General features: G+C 42.0%; 1 protein-coding gene across 6 annotated transcripts in view; it reads right to left on the reverse strand.

Annotated features, from left to right (window-relative positions):
- LOC133411181 (phosphatase and actin regulator 1-like) overlaps positions 1 to 18,578 on the reverse strand; it is a 45,086-nt gene that overhangs the window by 10,483 nt on the left and 16,025 nt on the right. For 5 of the 6 annotated variants that reach the window (XM_061693195.1, XM_061693196.1, XM_061693194.1 and 2 more), the window contains exons 2-7: positions 15,346 to 15,510; positions 6,576 to 6,656; positions 5,085 to 5,288; positions 3,511 to 3,856; positions 2,263 to 2,456; positions 869 to 1,025 (exon numbers count right to left, since the gene is read on the reverse strand). In XM_061693195.1, the coding sequence (XP_061549179.1) occupies positions 869 to 1,025; positions 2,263 to 2,456; positions 3,511 to 3,856; positions 5,085 to 5,288; positions 6,576 to 6,656; positions 15,346 to 15,510 (1,147 nt within the window). Of the gene's footprint in view, positions 1 to 868; positions 1,026 to 2,262; positions 2,457 to 3,510; positions 3,857 to 5,084; positions 5,289 to 6,575; positions 6,657 to 15,345; positions 15,511 to 18,359; positions 18,577 to 18,578 lie in introns of those variants that run through there. The other variant, XM_061693197.1, reaches the window with a different exon arrangement.

Raw genomic sequence — 18,578 nt, forward strand, 5'->3', positions numbered from 1 at the left:
TATAGTTATAATGATACATTTGTCATATTTTAACAAACAGATCCCTCCTTGTTCACAGCGTATGTACTTAAATGAGGGAAACAACAATAATCGGGACCAATTTAAGCATATAAACCCCAGTTCGATCACAGTTAGCAAATGTCAGATTTTCGGATGTCTGTAAAAGATTATCCTAAACAATTATCCTGCAGTGTGCCCCGATCACATTGTTTCACCAAAATTATGGTTTAAATAAGCAGTGACATTTGTATTTATTTTAAAAAAAAATGTTTTTTTATCAAAATGCATCATTTAATTTGATTTAGTGTAACCAGGAATGTGTTACACCTCCATTCTATGTCGCGCTGTGATTGGCCAGTCTACGTGTCAAGGGTGTAACCTGAGCGAGTTACACGCATAGCAATACTTGTGCCAAATTTTTTAAAAAACTTTTCTACCTAGCAATCAAATTCAGCCAAGGCCCGATTATCAGATATTTCTAAAATATTATCCTGAGCTATTATCCTGTGGTATGGCGTGTTTTAAAATTGATCCCCCCCCCCCCACCCACCCCCCCACCTGATCTGCGCATAAAACGGGCAAGGTCAACAACCTTGAATGTAAAATTTTTGACAGATTGTTTTTGCTGTATTGTACTAATACAATTAATGGTTTAGTAAGCAGTAATATCTTTTCCCGATCCCGCGTGTTACAATGCATTTTAACCTTCGATTTCCTCTTGACTTATACACTGGCTTTTCAAAATCATCATGTATTGAACTCAGTCACCATGTACTGTTCCTTTGTGCTTCGTGACTTGGAGTTCCTGTTGAACTATTAAAAATACATTACTTGCCCAACACTAACAGCATCCACATGCGTGTCTCACCTTGTGAGTTTGGTGCCAATCTGCTGCCTGGACTCCAGCCTCTCCTCATCGGTCTGCACTGGCAGGATATTTTTCTCCTCCAGCTCCCTCTTGGACGGACGGTTGCTCAGCTTGATGGCCAACGAGTCTTTGCGGAGCACCTTCTGAGCCAGCGTGCCTGAAATTCAACATGGCCAGGCCTCGGGTGTGAATGCAAATCCAGGAGGTGCCGCCAAAAGTAGCGTTGGAGAGAAAAAGCTTACTACGACAGCACTGAATAATGGATGTGGAAATAACATGAAGGGCACCAGAACGTTTTTAATATTTTATCAAGTTCCAAAAGTGCTTAAAGGTTGCAGAACCTTCATAAGACACAGAAGGTCTTGTTGTAAAACTGTCTTTTTCATTGCCATATTATCGCTAAAGGTGACTTCCACTATCTTAGACGCCACGTCTCAATTAATCTCTGCCTGCGAAAACCAAGAAGTGCCTCCCGCCAAATCGATGCCCCCGCCCCCTTTTTTCTTTTTACCCGTCAGGAGAAAAACAAGCAGCAACTGTAATTACCTCTCTCCCTCTCACGCACTGTTTTTTCTCTTTATATCTTTATCACACACACACACACAAAATGTCTGTAACACGCACGCACGCACACGGTTTCTCGATTCTTTCATTATTGCCTTGATGTTCTAAATTGATTTGATTTGTATACTTTTTTTTTCTTTAAATCAAAAATAGTCAAATTCGCAACCTAAGACATTAAAATGTGATGTTGGATTTTTGTCATCATAACCTTTACAAATAAATAAAATAAATAAATAAAAAGAGGTTACACTCAGGTGAAAAACAGCACGTACGTGAAATACACATTTGGCTCTGCACACTTGAGCAGTTATTGGCAAGAAGGGCAGAAAAATTTGTGTCTGCAGGCACAGTTGTGGACACACTTGTGTGCGAACAAATTTTGGTGTTCTGCATTGAAGGTCAAACAAAAAAAAATATTTTGGGAGACTTCAGGTGACGCGAGAAGTCCTGACAGCCCGGATTAGTCGAGCAAATGTGCCAAAACTACATTGCGTATCATTGAGAAGTGTTCAGGTGACAATACTAAGGCAAACGAGCTCGCTATTCTTCTACGACAATCGTTCAAAAACGATCAAAGTCAGCAAACGCCCAATTGTCGAATGTCTACAAAAGATTATCCTGTGTTACGGGGTGTGTTGAAAATGGCTTCGCCGACCTGCACGGAAAAGAGTCGGCACCCACCATCGTAAATATTAAACCGATTCAAATATTTAGGATGCCGATGTCTTGTGGTCTCCCGGATTGTTTTTTCCTCATCATGTGGACGATCGCTCACATTTCTAAAAATGCTGTTCGCTTTAACAAAAGGCCAATTCTCCATCTCCACTCACTTGTAAATATGGAGTGGTCATCTTCCTCATCGTCGTCGTCGTCTACGTCATCCTCGTCCTTGTACATGCTAGGCAGATCCTCGTAGTCGGACTCGCTGGGCATGTTCTCCTTATCATCCTCATAGTCGATGATCACCGACGGTACTTCTCTTCTGTCCAGAGGAGCGCACTGACTGCTGACGTGCAACAAAGAGCTAGGAGGGAAGACCAAGCGAGATGCAAATGCGTGAATTGCATTATTTGACATCATTTAAAAGAGTTAGACAAAGAATTATGGCCCGTATCAAATACTGTCACAGGCTGTATTTTTTATTATTTTTTTAAAACTTCCCTTGCATTACATGCACATTTGAACCGCCCCATTGATTTGACTTGTTTCCCATGAGAGCTTCTTATGATGACCCCACCGTGACATAACCAATATCCAGCTTTCAGTCTAATTGTACGCAGGTTCATGACCATTTACATCCTTAGATCGCTGCCCAAACGGCTTTTGGCGACAACAAGATGGCAGCGCAGGAGCTTACGTAAGATCAACTCAGATATTCTGTCCCCTTTTCTGCAAACAGGAAGATCGTAAGGAGCGCTTGTAAAGGAGCAGCTGATCGCGTTATGTCAGGCTGACTTGCCGGCGGGGACGCCTACGCCGTACACTGCTGTGCCCACACAAACACACTGTGTTCAAATAAATTAGCCCATTTTGTGCTGTGTTTTGTTGTAGTGTTCATTCTGGACAGCCGCGACCTCCTTATCTCCAGGGTGTGTTTGATATTTGCGGGTCACTTGACATAACACCCAAGTAAACACTTAATAAACAGCATGTGCTTCGCTGCTTTGCTTGAAGTCTACTTATGCTCTGATTCGAGACAAATCAAGTGGTAAAGAAACAGCATTAAGGCATGGTGTGATAATTGGGATATGCGGCACGGCAGCGTTAAGAGAGAAAACTCTCTTAGCCTCAGATCGGAATCAGATCTTCTCCAAATGTGAATACAAATCTGATATGTATCAGGTATCTGCCAACGCGAGTGGCGCGTAAAAGCACAAATTGGATATTTCCTGTCAACGTTAGCTTGATGTCATCGAAATACTCCGAATTATACACACCCGCTTCTGCTCAAATAGCCCACTTATTGAATCTTATTATGATAGGACAAGACGCATCAGAATAAATGCCAGAAGATGATCCATAATCCCTCCCCGTTTCACTGTGGCCTTCAATGAGCCCGACGTCTGGTGGCGACTAACCTCTCGAACCTCTGCATGGACAGCGCCAGGGTTTTGTTAAGCTCCTCGATGATGCGACTCGGCGCGTGCAAGCTGCCGTACTGCAGTTGCAGAGGATGACCGTGGTTCTGGTGGAAAGCGGAAAGAGCGGCGAGCTGCGAGGGCAGGAGGGTGCCGTGGTGACCCGGCATCACTTGGGTCGGGCCGCACTTTTGGGACGCGGTGCTGAGGGGATTCGGGGGCGGAGACGGGGACACGGAGCAGTCCAATCCCCCCGGAGGCACGCAAATCATGACTTTCTTGGGCGGCAGGGGCGGCGAGTGTTTTGCCCCGGGCATGCAGGGCAACTTCAATGGCTGGCAAGAATCTAAAGAGGAAGACAAAAGTGCAAAGTAGGACTTTCACATACATGTGTTATACTTGATTGACTCAGACAGACAAACAAAGCTGATGGAGCTCAGACGCCCAATGATGGAATTAGGTCAGCCTAATTCCACTTTACGCTGACCGACAGATTGACCGTGACGGCCGAGGCTGACCACAGGACAATTGAATGAAAGTACTGCAACGCTGCACACGTGGCTCTCAACTCCACTCGAACAAAGCAAAAACCTAATGAACTAGCTTGATGCACCTTTGGCAGCAATTATAACTTACTGTAAGTGTGTTTGAATCTGATACCACAAACTGGGCACATCAATCTTTGGGAATTTTGGCCCTTTCCTCTTTGCAGCACTTCTTTAGCTCCTTCAAGTTGGATGGGAAGTGTCGGTGCACAGCCATTTTCAGATCGAAAGAGATGTTTTGTCAAATTAAAGTCTGGGCTCTGATAAGTTACCGCCATACTTAAGTCCCCCCCTCCCCCCTCCCATTTCAATCTTTTACATTTATGGCCTAGAAGTGTTTTTCCCCATACCAGTATTTACTTAATTATGACTATCACTGCATTAGCGACGACGGTTAGTGGTACACTACGGCAGATTCCTACTTCAGTACAAACTCTGTATTTTGATTTTGATTTAAAGTTTAGTTTTACTTGACATTAAATTTAACCAACAAATCCCGAAAGCAGTACAAATAAAGGTTTTGTCCTAAGTTATTCCATCTATTCAAAAAGGTGACGAAGCCTAAGGAGACTCTTAATATCCACATAATCAACTGGCCACTGTTGGAAATTCTTTTGCCAGTTTCATGATGGATAACGCTCTAATCTAGCATATTTTGACCATATTTAATTGTCCGTGCTCTGGCTGTAGATTTTCAGCAGGTGATTTTTTTTTTTTTTTTAATGTGTTTGTGTTGGCAGAACCGGGTGTGTAAAACCTCACCAGTAAAAACTGCAACCTACAGTAATTGTTCCTCTCAGGTGAGTGGAGGCCACTATTTAAGAATGCACGATACCAAGACGGTGGGTGGTTTTTGATTTTGTTTTCCAATGAGCTGCATGCCACACCATTATGAAATTTAGTGGAAGTCAGTATTTAGGTTTTGTGTAATTCTCCTAAATCGACCAACAAACCAATATGTTGATCACATCATTTAAAAAATATCACCATTTTAAAGAAAAAATGGTTTCCCAAGGTACACGAGCTGACCTGTGCTATGGTTTGGGATGCGGGAAAAAGGCTTCGGAGGGAGAGCAGGAGGCTGCTTGTGGTACAGCGGCGGCTTGGTGGGGTTGTCCTGAAGGTCGCCTGCATATGTGACAGACTTCTTTGGGGCGAGGAGCATGGACGACTTGACGGGGGGCTCCCGAGTGCAGACGCCGCCGTCCATCGAGGATCGAAACTCACCAGTTGCTGAGCGGAGCGGGGGCAAGAAAAAAATAAATAAATAAATCCGGGTTAAAAATAGTAAGAAGCCAGAATTTCTTAAGCACAGTTTTTTTTGGTTTTTTTTTACCCCTCAAGAATATAGTTTTCAACACTTAGCAGTTGTGCAACTTTCTTGTAAATTCCCCAAATATTTTCATAAAAATCATAACCTTTTTTTCCCCAAACATTACAATTTTTTTCTTGTAAAATTGCAACTTTATTCTCGTAACAATAGAAATGTATTCTCTTAAAATTCCGACTTTTTTGTCCTTGTAACGTCAGTATTTTTCGGAGAATTGCAATTACAATTTTGAGTTGAAATGTTTGGGTTACTAGTATTGCATTGTATTTGTATAGTACATTTCATAAAACAAAATTACAACTATTGCAATATTATAACAATTCTCACTTTTCCCCCATATTACGTTTTTCCTCTTTTTCCCCCCCACAGTAACACTGAAACTTTATTCTTCGAATATGCAACATTTCCACAGAATTATTATTCAGTCTACATTCTCATTGACATTTTATTTCTTCTTGTGATTAACTATTAATTCTCGTAACATTAGGACCTTTTATTGCATTACTCCACCTTTATCCTGGAAAAATTATGACTTTTTTTCCGTAACATTAATACGATATGCTGCTTCTTTTTCAAAATCATCACATTATTCTGGTATAATCATATTTCAACTTGTTAAAAATTCAGCAGCCACTAAAATTTTCACTCAATATCGTTTTTGCACCTCATCTTTATTGCCCATTCTTTTCCACATTGACATTCCATTCTTTTTCGCATTGACATTAATACATGAGTCTATTTTTGAAACATACCTTCTTTTGGGGATCAACTGGGAGTTATTCCATGCAATAAAATAAATATTCTGTATTCTCTTCTTCTCGTTTCACATCTTAGCAGCAGTCTGTGGACGAATTTCACTTTGCTTTTCATGCCCCGATGCACGAATCACCCTGCTGCAAAGTGCCTTTAATTACACGCTACTTTGAATACGGCTGTCCGAGGCACATCCAATCGAGAACAAAGCGTTTGTAAAATCCCCCCCCCCCCAAATTTGTATAATGAAAGATTGTATCAGTCGATACCCTGCGTGAGTCTTGAAGAGTGCACTTGAGAGAAGACTGATTAATAAAGAGATGAAGAATTCAAGAAAAAGAGCAGCCAGTTGCCGTGGCGCTTTCATCTTGCGGGCATAATTTGAGAGTAAAAAGGCCGTGTCATTCCGATTATGATATGGTTATGATGCAACTCACCTTTTTCAAAGATCTCCTTTAGCACTCCCCTCTTGATCAGTTCATCTCGACTCTGTCGCACTGACATCTTCCTCTCCAGCGCTGTGTGAGCGGGGAAGGGAAGTCAAATTATCCCACCATCCATTTTCTGTAACGCCTCTCCTGACTCGGGTCACGGGTGAGCTGCAGCCTAAATTTGAGGATGAGCCTGAAATGCACTGTAACCTTTACAGGCGAACGTAATTTGACTTTCCCGAAACATTAGAACACACACGTCCAACTTTTCAATGTTTCAGTGCTTTTTGCACAACTTGCTCTCCTCTAAAAAGGAGTTGAACTGTAAATTTCACAACAGGTGTTTGATCCATGACTCGACCAATACATTTGCTGGTTCAATTCGAATCGGTATATAAACAGTCCTCTTCATCATGCTGTTCACATTTTGACATCATGAGCCCATGAATTGATCGACAGTACTTCGCCAATGTGAGGCTTCCAACATGTTCTCAATGGGAAGTAGCCATTGAGTTTAGAATGCCGCAATGTGTCCAGCAGTTTGCAACAGATATACCAAGAGACTGGAAGAGTGACAGAAAGGCATACAAGTGGACGTGCTCGGAAAGGCATCGGGCCGATTCGTGGATCAAGCACCTCTTGTGAATTTTGAAAAGTCGGAAGCTGAATTTTGTGGCGGCATCGTGCAAGCGCCGTTCATTTGCGATCTGGACACGAAGGGGGTGAACAGCTCTCGCTCCATCATCACGATCTCGTCTTACAGTGGATTTAAGCACAATCAAGAGGGACTCGAGTTGAACCGCATTAAAATGCTGAATTATCTTGTCAAGATATGAACACAGGGCCTTGATTAAGAGAGGCGATAAAAGCACAAAACCCAAAGAACGATTCCAACAGCACTTTACTGCGCTGCATAATGCACAAACTGGCCTGTAGCTACCGTGCACGTTTATTTATAAGCTTCAAAACGTGGAGGCACTTAACATCATCTGTCAGGAAGGTGAGACAAAAGCTGTTAAGAAATCACATTCCTTGTTTCAAAAATCTACCCCTGCATAAAAACCAATTAAGGAAGTGTAATGAGGATGAGCCGCAACACTGTGCACCGTGTGTGCTTTACATATCAGGAGCACGGTCTAATATGACTCTTCGCTGTCTATTCATAGAATTAATGGCCTATAATAACTCGCCCCGTTTCAGTGTGGATTTTAATAGCATACAAGGTGTGACAATGTCGAAGCGAGACTCCTGCAGCCAAGCGAGTGTCACAATACCAAAACTTGATTTTCGTCGAGTGAAGCCATCCTTTCACATGGAGTAGGATGGGTACAATACAAATGGGGGCAATCATTATTCGAGCCTCTGCTAGATTTGTAAGTTTGCTCACTTACAATGAAATTAGCCGTTTCTCTTTTTATGGTTGATCGTTGATTATTGCAATAGATACGATATCATTCAACACCACCAAATGTTGTGCATTGTATTGAGTCAAAAGGGTATTTGATTCCCTAAGACTAAGCCAGAAGAGGTGTGCTTTGCACACAGTTCTAGGAATCCATTTCTTAACGTCCATCTCTAGACCACCGTGTGCAAGAGCTGTCAAAAGGATGTCACGGAGAAGAAGTTTGTAGACTGGGTTTCAAAAACCATCAGCAAAAGGCTCGGTGAGTAGGTGGTATGGAACGTTTGACTAATTGCTCTTGGTGTGGTCGTCTGTGAGGATGATCATGTGAAAGTTAAGGAAGAAGCCTCAAAATACACGACAGGAACTTGTTAATGAACTTAAGGCAATTGCGACCTCAGTCACCGAGAAAACCTTTGGTAACACACTGCGGCATGATAGACTGAACCCTTGCATCGCCTGCCAGGTGCCGCCGCCCAAGAAGGCAAAGGTACAGGTCTTCCCTGAGTTTTCCAGCGATGATCTAAATGACTCAGAGACGATTATTCCAACGTGGATGACGCACAAAATTCCGATCAATTCAAGCTCATGGAGTGGGAATGATCATGAGAAAGGTAAGGGAACAGCCTCAAAGGATGCGTCAGGAACGTGTGAAGTATCTGTGAATTTGATCGGCTGTGTGGAATTGACTATCGAGCAATCGGGTCTTGAAGCAATGAAGGCAAACTGGAGAGTGCACTAATTGTGTGCAACCAGCAGAGGCGCCGTTGATTCACTCTCAACTGGGTTGCTGTCGAAAAAAGTACAGTCAGCTACAGTATTGGAAATTGAGCTCTAGCCATGCTATGGCACAATTCTTCAAGGGGGCATTTATATTTGACCCTGTGGATTGGTTCTAGTTCTTTTGTTAAGGGGGCATTTATTATGCTCACTGACATGGAACAGTTCAGTGAAATCTAGTAATTGAACATTAATTCCCCAAATCATCAAACCAGGAAATTCAGTCAAATGCCAATCCTGAAGCCTTTTAAAGCATGCCGAGCACCTCTGGGACACCCTCAGTTTACCGTTTATCCAAGTATAAACCATCAGGGGCAGAGTAGAGGAAAGACTGACTAAAAGGATCGACACCAGACGGGCAGCGCTGCCATAAACTCAGGGATTATACTTCAGTTTCATCCAATATGAAAAGTAATTACGCAAAGCTTTACGTGACATAACGGCGAGGCGACGGGATATGTGCGGTTACGCAACGCCATTAAGTCAAAAGCCTTAATGAGAATGTGTCTTTGAGATTTGACAGTCATTGTGTTTTTTGGCAAACATATCCATCTTGCGTTATTCGAGCCAGAGCTTCTCTGCCGAAAATAGACTCATCGGTCGAGGCTTAGACTCGGAATTGCAGGCGATTTCATCAGAAAAGTCTAAGGAGCACAAAAAGAGCAAATAATGCTATACTCTTAAAACACAGCAATAGATTGCCTCGAGTCATACATCATTAAGAAATTACTCACACTACACGAATTGAACTGTGTGCCATTTCCCTCTCCTTCTCCTCTTCCCTGCTGTGGATTCTTTGTAGGCGTTCAGTTTATTTCTACTGTGTAAGGTGATTGTTATCATGAATAACTGGCGAGAGGACCGAGCGCAGTAATCATGACGCCTACATTGCCCGTGTGTGACACGGCCTGCCATGGCCTTTTCTATTTTGACCCCGTGGATTGGTTCTAGTTCTTTTGTTTATTTCCATTACGCAAGTTGTCAGTTTGTCATCAATAACCGGCAAAGATTGATCGCATTACAGCGATTTTATGACATATCTACATTGCACACACATGAGCCTGTGTGTGACCAAGCCTGCCATGGAGATTTTATGACCTTGTGGATTATTTCCGTTGGACAACACATCAGTTATCATCTGTAATTGTCAAGGAATGACCACATAACAGTAAGTACATGACATTATACTGCGCATGTGCCCATGCGCCATGGAGCGAGCAGTTGACTCTTGAGTCTATGGATTTTTCTAGTCGCATGAAAGGAAACGCTTAACGCTGTAATTGCATTACAATAACGGTTTGACAAATTAACAGTGCGCAAGCGGGGAGAACGACAAGGCAGGAAGGTCAGGGGCAGACGGGGTCAGCAACGGTAATTTACGGAAAAGTGCTAAGAGTCTTGCATGGGCTTTTGTAGTCAACTAATCTACGTTATTTGATTTTCTTTCCCAGCTCTATCTGTTATCACGAAAAACTGAAAACAGCAATTGCATTAACGATATGACACGTACAGTATTGTACATTGCCCATGCGTGCTCTCGACTGTCGACTGTGGATTATTTATAGTTGCCCTGTTTATTTCTATTGTGAATGGTACATCTGCTGTGCGCACCGTGGACTGTAGCACTCTAGAGACCAGCGAAATGTACCAGACTTTCTATGTCAAGTGGGCCCAAGCACAGTACAGATTGCCTAGTGAAAGTACACCCTTATTGTTTTCTCTTTAACGAAAAGTTGACGAAAACTGGGGTGCTAAACATCTGTCAGCGGTAAAGTAGAATGGTGCTAATCAGGAAAAAGGCTTGAAAAATAAAGTTCTATTTTAGGACGCCACTGTGTTCAGTTGGAAGGGGCCCGAGTAGCCACTCAATCTGCAGTGCGAGATGAGAAGATCAGGCGCTCATCAGAGACTCGGCTCAGGGCATACTAAATCAGAGTGGCATATCTGAGCGCTGCCTGTATTGATCTGAGAATGCTTCACTTCCACTGCGAAGTGACCCAGATACACGGTCAGAGCACGTCCTACCAAAGCCCAGAGGCTCAATGCTGATTTTGTTGTTGTTGGTCCTGAGGAAATCCTCTAAGATTGAAAAAAGAGAGTATTAAAACTTTCATGGGGACTTATCAATGAAAAGCTCGGGCATTGACGTAAAAACATCAGAGGCTTGCCTAAAACTCAATGACACTCGTACAGTGGGCTTTAAATCTCTATTTGGGGCTTATATATACATACACACACACACACAAGCTACACTAAAAATGTCCTTAAAGATGAGAATTGCCAGATTTGATTGACACCATTAGTGAAGTAATCACTTAACCATATTTACCATATTATTATTGCCATGATACAGAACTGCACTGAAGTTCCTAAAATTTTGATTCTCTATTGTAGCCAAATAAGGTAACACATATTCTGTATTGGCGGCACGGTGGCCGACTGGTTAGAGCGTCAGCCTCACAGTTCTGAGGAGCGGGGTTCAATCGTCGGCCCCGCCTGTGTGGAGTTTGCATGTTCTCCCCGTGCCTGCGTGGGTTTTCTCCGGGCACTCCGGTTTCCTCCCACATCCCAAAAACATGCACGTTAATTGAAGACTCTAATTTGCCCGTAGGTGTGAATGCGAGTGTGAATGGTTGTTTGTTTCTATGTGCCCTGCGATTGGCTGGCAACCAGTTCAGGGTATACCCCGCCTCCTGTCCGACGATAGCTTGGATAGGCTCCATCGCGCCCGCGACCCTAGTGAGGAGAAGCGGCTCAGAAAATGGATGGATGGATGGATAGAAAAGCGATCATTGAAGGAGAATTTTCTGACTCGAATCACAACGAATGTTGGTAGTAATTTATTCGGACAAGAGATCTAACTGCTGCCACGCCGCGTTGAAAAAATATCACGTTTAGCCTTTGTTTATGCCTGACACCATTTTGACTCACTGCGCGTGCACGCAGTTGTACAGTAGCTACTATATTCCTGCAGCTGATTATGGATCAGGGATGCACATAGCCCTCCACCGTGATCGCCGCAGAAGGAGGGCCCGAGGAGCTGCACGGGTGTTCTTGGCAGACTGAATGGTAGAAATTTGTCCTGGATTCAACACAGCATGACAGATGATTGATGAGCGCTAGCTAGCATCCAGCTAGCTAGCTAGAAAGGAGGCAGACATCCCCAGCCAGCCTGGGTTTATGCATTTTACGGCATTGAGACAGGTACAAAACAGACCTGAATTCTACTTTTGGCCACGGTATGCAAGGGATCCTAGTTAATGTTGGTCATTTTAAACTAAAAAGAACTTTTCCGCCAGCATAGTCGCTTTCCGCTTCAAAAGCTAGTTTTCAAATAATCAAATCGGACAATGACGTCTTTATTTCGGAATAGTAGGAGTCAGTAGTTACTGTGAATGCAAATAGTGACTGGGGCTTTAAAGGGCGACTCTAAGCCCTAACAGCTACACTGTCAGATGTTACGGTCCACTTGCATTGGGCTCAATTGAGGAAGTGACACATCAGATCCAGCAAATGGAGCTGTAATAAAAAATAAATAAATAAATATATATAAATATATATACACACACACACATATATATATATATATATATATATATATATATATATATATATATATATATATCGTCTGCTCTGATGTTTATGATGATTCGTGCCGGCTAGGGTTGGACATTCCACTCAATTGCCTTGACAGATCCATTGGGAAAACTATCAATGTACTGTATTAATTAGAATTATGTTGCCCAGAGGAGTGGTTTTAGCTTAACTTTTATTGTGTCCATTCAACGGTTCCAAAAAACTATTGGACACTTTTCTGTAAGATGAATAAATGGTGAGCTCATGGACAGAAAAGGCAATGATGTCATGGCATCATAAAACGTTTGTAGCACTTATCGGCATCCACTCAAACTAGTCTGACGTCGTCCAGGTCCCCGGTGGCATATTTGCTTGGTATCGGGGGACTGCAAGGTGTGGTTACGCTGATACTTGAGTCATCCCCAAGGAACTTTGTGACTTTTAATGGGTTGCTCCGATTTTCCGTCATGAACTACCATAATCAGTTGGCAGTTGCTCTTTAAGCCTCCATTCAAGTTAGCATTTTGGCTTAGAGAAGGTGATTTCGCAGCATCTACACATTTACACAACAACAGCAATTTCATTTTAAACTAATAAAGTCAAGATACTTCCCACTACATTTGTGGTTTTTCAACATTGCTTCATGTATCTCGCTCAATTTGATGCGACAGTGCGGACCTGAGCCTCCAAGCTGCATGTGAACCAAATTCACTTAAAAAACAAAACATTTCACTCAAAAGGTCACTTGCGTTAAGCGAGCATGCAATCCACTGCTCGCGCGGATCAGAACAATATCGGGGAAAAAAACAATAGCCGCAAGTGAATTATTTGAAGAGCAACCTCTGTGAACGAAACAAGTGCTCGACAAAAAGAGATGAAATTATCTTTTTGGTTCCATGGTGCATCGTTTGCACCTGTATGATGTCCAGTTATGCTTACTAGAATGGGATGGTGGAATATAAAGGTAAACAATACAACAACATACAGACAAATACATAAAAAAACGTATGTGCGGTCATTTTGTTATGCATATACTGCATGTTTTATTCTAATTGTATTTTAACAAAAAGACACCTGTGTGCTGCAAGCGACAAGAGAAAGACTGTATTTACTAGAAATGTTATATATGCCGGGAATAGCGTCATCAGCGCTAATAGATGGTACATCCAGCTGAATAAATGCCTCTCTGCAAATAGACACTATTAAATACCTATTGTGCAAAAAGCCACAAGAAATATGCTGCTTACCATATTTCCTCAACTCGCGGGTTATGCGTTGATCAACACCTTGCCTGATTTAGTCAGCAAGTGCAGCCATTTGAATAAAACCCTCTCCCCAAATAGCCGCCTCAGTTGATCCTCTCAGGAAAAAAAGTAAATAAATCAAAATAATCCCTCTCTAACAAGTAAGGAACAAGTCTGCATCAACCAATCAGTGGGCAGTATTTGGTCTCGCTCCATTCCAATAAATAAAACCCTCATCTCAAATAAATGATTCGTTTTTTCCTCACAGAAGTAACAATTCTCGAACAATGAACAGCAAGCGTGTCACACAATTTATACAACTAATAGCCTCTACTCAAATAGATAAATTTGAATAAATTGAAGAAATGCACAAGAAACTGTGCCTTGGATCCAAACGCTGTACTTTTGAGTGTTCTTAGAGTTGCAGAATGGCAACCGAAGACTAAAATAAATATTGTCATGTTTTTTTTATTCATTACTCCTTTTGATCAGATCTTCAGGGATCTAAGTAAACCAGAACATCCTGTCTTGTTGAGACAAGATATCTTTCCTTAACTAAGGTGACGCAGTCTGAATAAATACATGAATTCATTCATTTAAAAAAATTAAATAAAATACTCCCTGCCGTCCAGCGGACTGACAGCAGAAATCGGAGATGCGGCAGCCCGGACAAATTGACGTCCGGCCACATTCGACAAGACAATGTCCTTCACTCGTCCCTCATATTACTGGAGTGTTAGATAGGAAAGAAGTATAAAAGGATGCTTCAAAACGCCAATCAATATGCACCGTCTTCCCACAGCCTCCAGACTGCAACTCAATGAATTTTTTTTTTTTTTTTTTTTAAATGATTCCCCCCCCCCACACACACACACACACACACACACACACACACAACTAAGCACACTCGTATTTAGACTTCAGAAAGCAATGTAGGCTAGTTGTGTTGTTCTGCTCACTGTGTGTTGGCATGATGCAGTTCATCAGGTGACAGAGGAGCGCCATGTGAAAAAAGGCACACTGCGGTGATTCAGCATCGCTCATGGCATGTTTCTTAGTTGTATAGGTGTCAATAATTACTTTGCCATTAAAAAAAAACCTTTTTCAGTCTGTTTTTTTGGTGACACGTTTCAGTTTTCTCCGTATTTTCAGTCAGAAACCAACCTATGTTCTTCTTCACAAAAGAGCAGAAAAAGCTAGAAAAAATGTTTGTACTATTTTGGTAGCTTCAGGGCTTAAATGGTGAAAGAACACAATATTCTGTGGGTCTTGAAAGATCAGTAAAAATGCAGCACAACGGCTGGCAGTGAGTGAGTTAATGAACGACAAAGTAGCCTACGGTGGAATATGAATGAATGAAACTATAGCGCTACACACATTTTAGGGGAATTTATGTTCTCATTTTACTGTTTGATTCACAATGAAAGCATCAAATTATTTTCTCTAAATGGTATGGTCCAATCATCTTACTTTATGTTACACCTTACACTATGATTTGCGTCATTAAGTTATGCTTGTTGAGGACAGATCCTTGACTTTAGCGCTGGGCTTCAAGATAAAGGCCGTTCATTAGCATCTACAGCCTCGTTGTCATTCGAGCACACTACTTACCGACTTCAACATGCCAACACAAACACAGCACTCCAAGAATGTGTCCCCACTTTTTAACAACTTTGGATGCCTTCCAATAGGAAACTACTTTGGCTTCTTGTTCTGTTAGAGGGTTAGCATTAGCAAACACAATCGCGTCAAGGTGGTGAATTCATGAGCATACCGGCTGAAGTCTGCTTGAACTTGTCGCTCTTCTTCTTCCTCCATTTCCAGGGCTTGAGGAGGCGTCCTAGCGTGGCAAGCCTGCTGTGACATCGGATGGGGGGAGTGTGGGCGCCGGAGACCAAGGACTCGGCTCGCATCGCGGCCAGCCTCTCGACCTCCTCGGCTGCGAGGGAGCAGAAGATAGGCAACGGAAGTTTAGATGAGGCTGGAAAGGTGACGACACTATGCTACGGATGCCAAAAGCGCGAGCAGTGGCTGCAGCTTAAGCTCACTAGAGTCTAAGCAACGTGAATCTGGGCCAAGTCGCCTCCAGAATTCTCAAGTAACTGAATGAGAATGAAAATCACTCCTGCATAACAGACTGCATAAACATTTTAAAAAACACCAAAACACCTTCTCTATGGTACCAACAAAAAAAAATTATTTGTAAATGTTGATTTCAACACACACACACACACACGTGTGCGTGAGCACACACACACACACACACACACACACACACACACACACACACACACACACACACACACACACACACAGCCAGAAAACAATTTGGGGATATATCACTCTGAAGTGCCAAAAGGAATACACTGCAAGTGTTCTACATAAATCTGCCAACAAACTCTTAGCAAGCTAAACAGCACATCATCAAGAGGAACTCTTGCTGAGCTCCGTTTAATATTAAAAAGACGACACCCTTTAGCTTGCCGTGTTTGGTTACATATCAAAAACGATTTAGTTACAACACCAACTTACAGCAAAGTTATAGCATCTTAAGGCTTTAAACACCTCCCTATAGTAAACAGACAAACCACAGTACACGCAACGTGCTTATTATAAAATGTGCAAGCTATTAAATTTTTTATTTTGGCAGCTCTATGGGAATGATCCACAACAGGCACTCCAACTACTGTCATTTGTATATTCCAGCCTCATTAATTACTGAATTAGCACAAAATTGTGTTTCTGAACTATATTAGCTAATCATGCTTACCCTCCTTGACACATAGCGCTACCTATAAACCTATATAAACACTCAACAGGTGATTTTCACAACTACAATATACGTAGTTCACCTCTTCTTTTTTTAAATGACCCCCCAAAAAATCCAAATGCCTCTTCCCTGTCTTTAAAAGTTAGGAATTTTGGCTTCTTCTGTTTGCAGCTAGTGCAAATGGCAGTGCCAAAACACCACTCTCGCTAGCAGAGGTAGGCTATGGGTACGTTCAGAAATTTAAGCTGACCCGCTCACTGCGCTCTGAGAGTGCGTTGTTCAGAGAGGCATAGCGTGCTCCATTTTCTAGGAATTTAAGAACAAGCATGTTGGCCATTGGCAGGTATACATCAGTGCATCCGCCATATTGAATGTGTCACTTCTACCTGTAAACATCTCATCTTGCCTGACGCTCCGGCCACTCTGTCTCCTCATTCAGAGCGGCAGGGGAGCGCTCTTGCCCTCCCAGAGTGTGGCGCTCTGAATATTCGAACAGCACCCTCCAACAACGCTCTGAGCTTCCGAACCTTCCGGAGTGTAGAGATTGCGATATGTCCCCTTTAACACAGCCGTGCTCCATCGTAACATGAAATGTCCTTACAAACAAAATCGAAAATGTTGACATGACCTGCTGTGTCAACTGTGGATGTGCGAAATGCTCGCCAAGGTCAGCATATCACTAGACATCATCACGCTCAACACCAGGCCAGTGGCTCAATTCAATTGCGTCACCGTCGCTACCCTGATGTTTGCCAACACAAACATATCACTACAGAGGCCAGTCAGCCACCACCCCGGGGGTGTTGTGGGACAAGACAAAGCGAGTGACAGTAATGGAGCTCACAGCCCATTACTTGACCGGTCTGCTGCCTCACAGCCAACGTCGGGAGACCAAACACCACCATCATGTCGCCTGATAAATAACACTGCAGTCAACGCTGATTGAATCCTGGCAGAATTCAAACAACTTCATTAAAAAGCTTCGACAGAGACACAAAGGAAGTCATTTACACCGAGGAGAATCCACCATCTAACCAATGCCAAGTCAATAAATACCAAGCGTTACCAAAAAAAAAAAAAAAAAAAAAACATCAGCAGCAGGACTCCATTGTGTGACGACAAATTGTCAAAGATGTTGTTGCAAAAAAAACTATAAAAAGACTACAGTGATGGTCGATGAATCATAGCAATCCTTAGACATCTTGCAGTTCTGAGCACAATCGGAACAGGAACTTAAGTGCTACGAATCTTTCGGTAATGTCATGAACATCATTGCTGCTTTTCTTTGTATGTTCTCACCACGGATCTTTTGTCTAAAATCTATTACAGCTATTATCAAAAACTTGTCAAAAGTCCAATTTTCCTGAATTTTTAATGGGTCAAATATTATAATTTTCTTTTTAAAAGATCAAATGACAAATGCTGACACTAATACACACCCCGACAACATATATAACAAGAAAAAAAATCTGTGATAAACTAATGTAAAAAAAATGTAAGGCAATAAAATGAAACATTGATGATAAAACTATTATTATAAACCAGAAATGTGCCTAATTAAATGAAACTACGAATGATTTGAGAAAATATATCTGAAAATATACAATCTTTTTGTTTTTATTTAATGGTTAAAAAGTGTTCAAATAAAAAAAGAAATTATTTTAGAGATAACGATGTAATGATACAAGATATACAATCTTAAAAATGATTTAACTGTAGTGTTACTAAAGTAAGAAATATAGACAAAATTAAACTTAAAACCTATATTAAATTAAAAACAATCCTAACAAAATGCTTAATCAACAAGAGTACATACAAAAAAAATACATATCTAAAAACAATAAATAAGGTGAAAAAATAAACTCGTGTAAAACAGTCATCCAAACTGTCAGTCATCCTTCCTTTTTGGACTCCTCAGCAGGTCAGCAACACCCTTGAAGTTATGACAATAAAGGCAATTATTGAAAAACAATGTTGGCATCCCAAAATGGCTGATTGATGATGTCATGACACTCAACTGGAAATGGCAAGAGGGAGCATTGGAATCAATATGATCTTCTCTATACTGCATGGATGAAGTTAAGCGTACGCCTGCATTGGCTGATCGCACGGTGCGCAGTGATGAAGAGGTCGACGACGAGGAGGAGGAGGTGGAGGTGGAGGAGTGTGTGTATCCTGTACGGAGGCGCCGCAGGGGCCCCCGTGGGTGCACGCACGCCGCCGGCCCACTCGCCCAC

This window comes from Phycodurus eques, chromosome 13 (genome assembly GCF_024500275.1).
Source record: "Phycodurus eques isolate BA_2022a chromosome 13, UOR_Pequ_1.1, whole genome shotgun sequence".
Classification (NCBI taxonomy): Eukaryota; Metazoa; Chordata; class Actinopteri; order Syngnathiformes; family Syngnathidae; genus Phycodurus; species Phycodurus eques.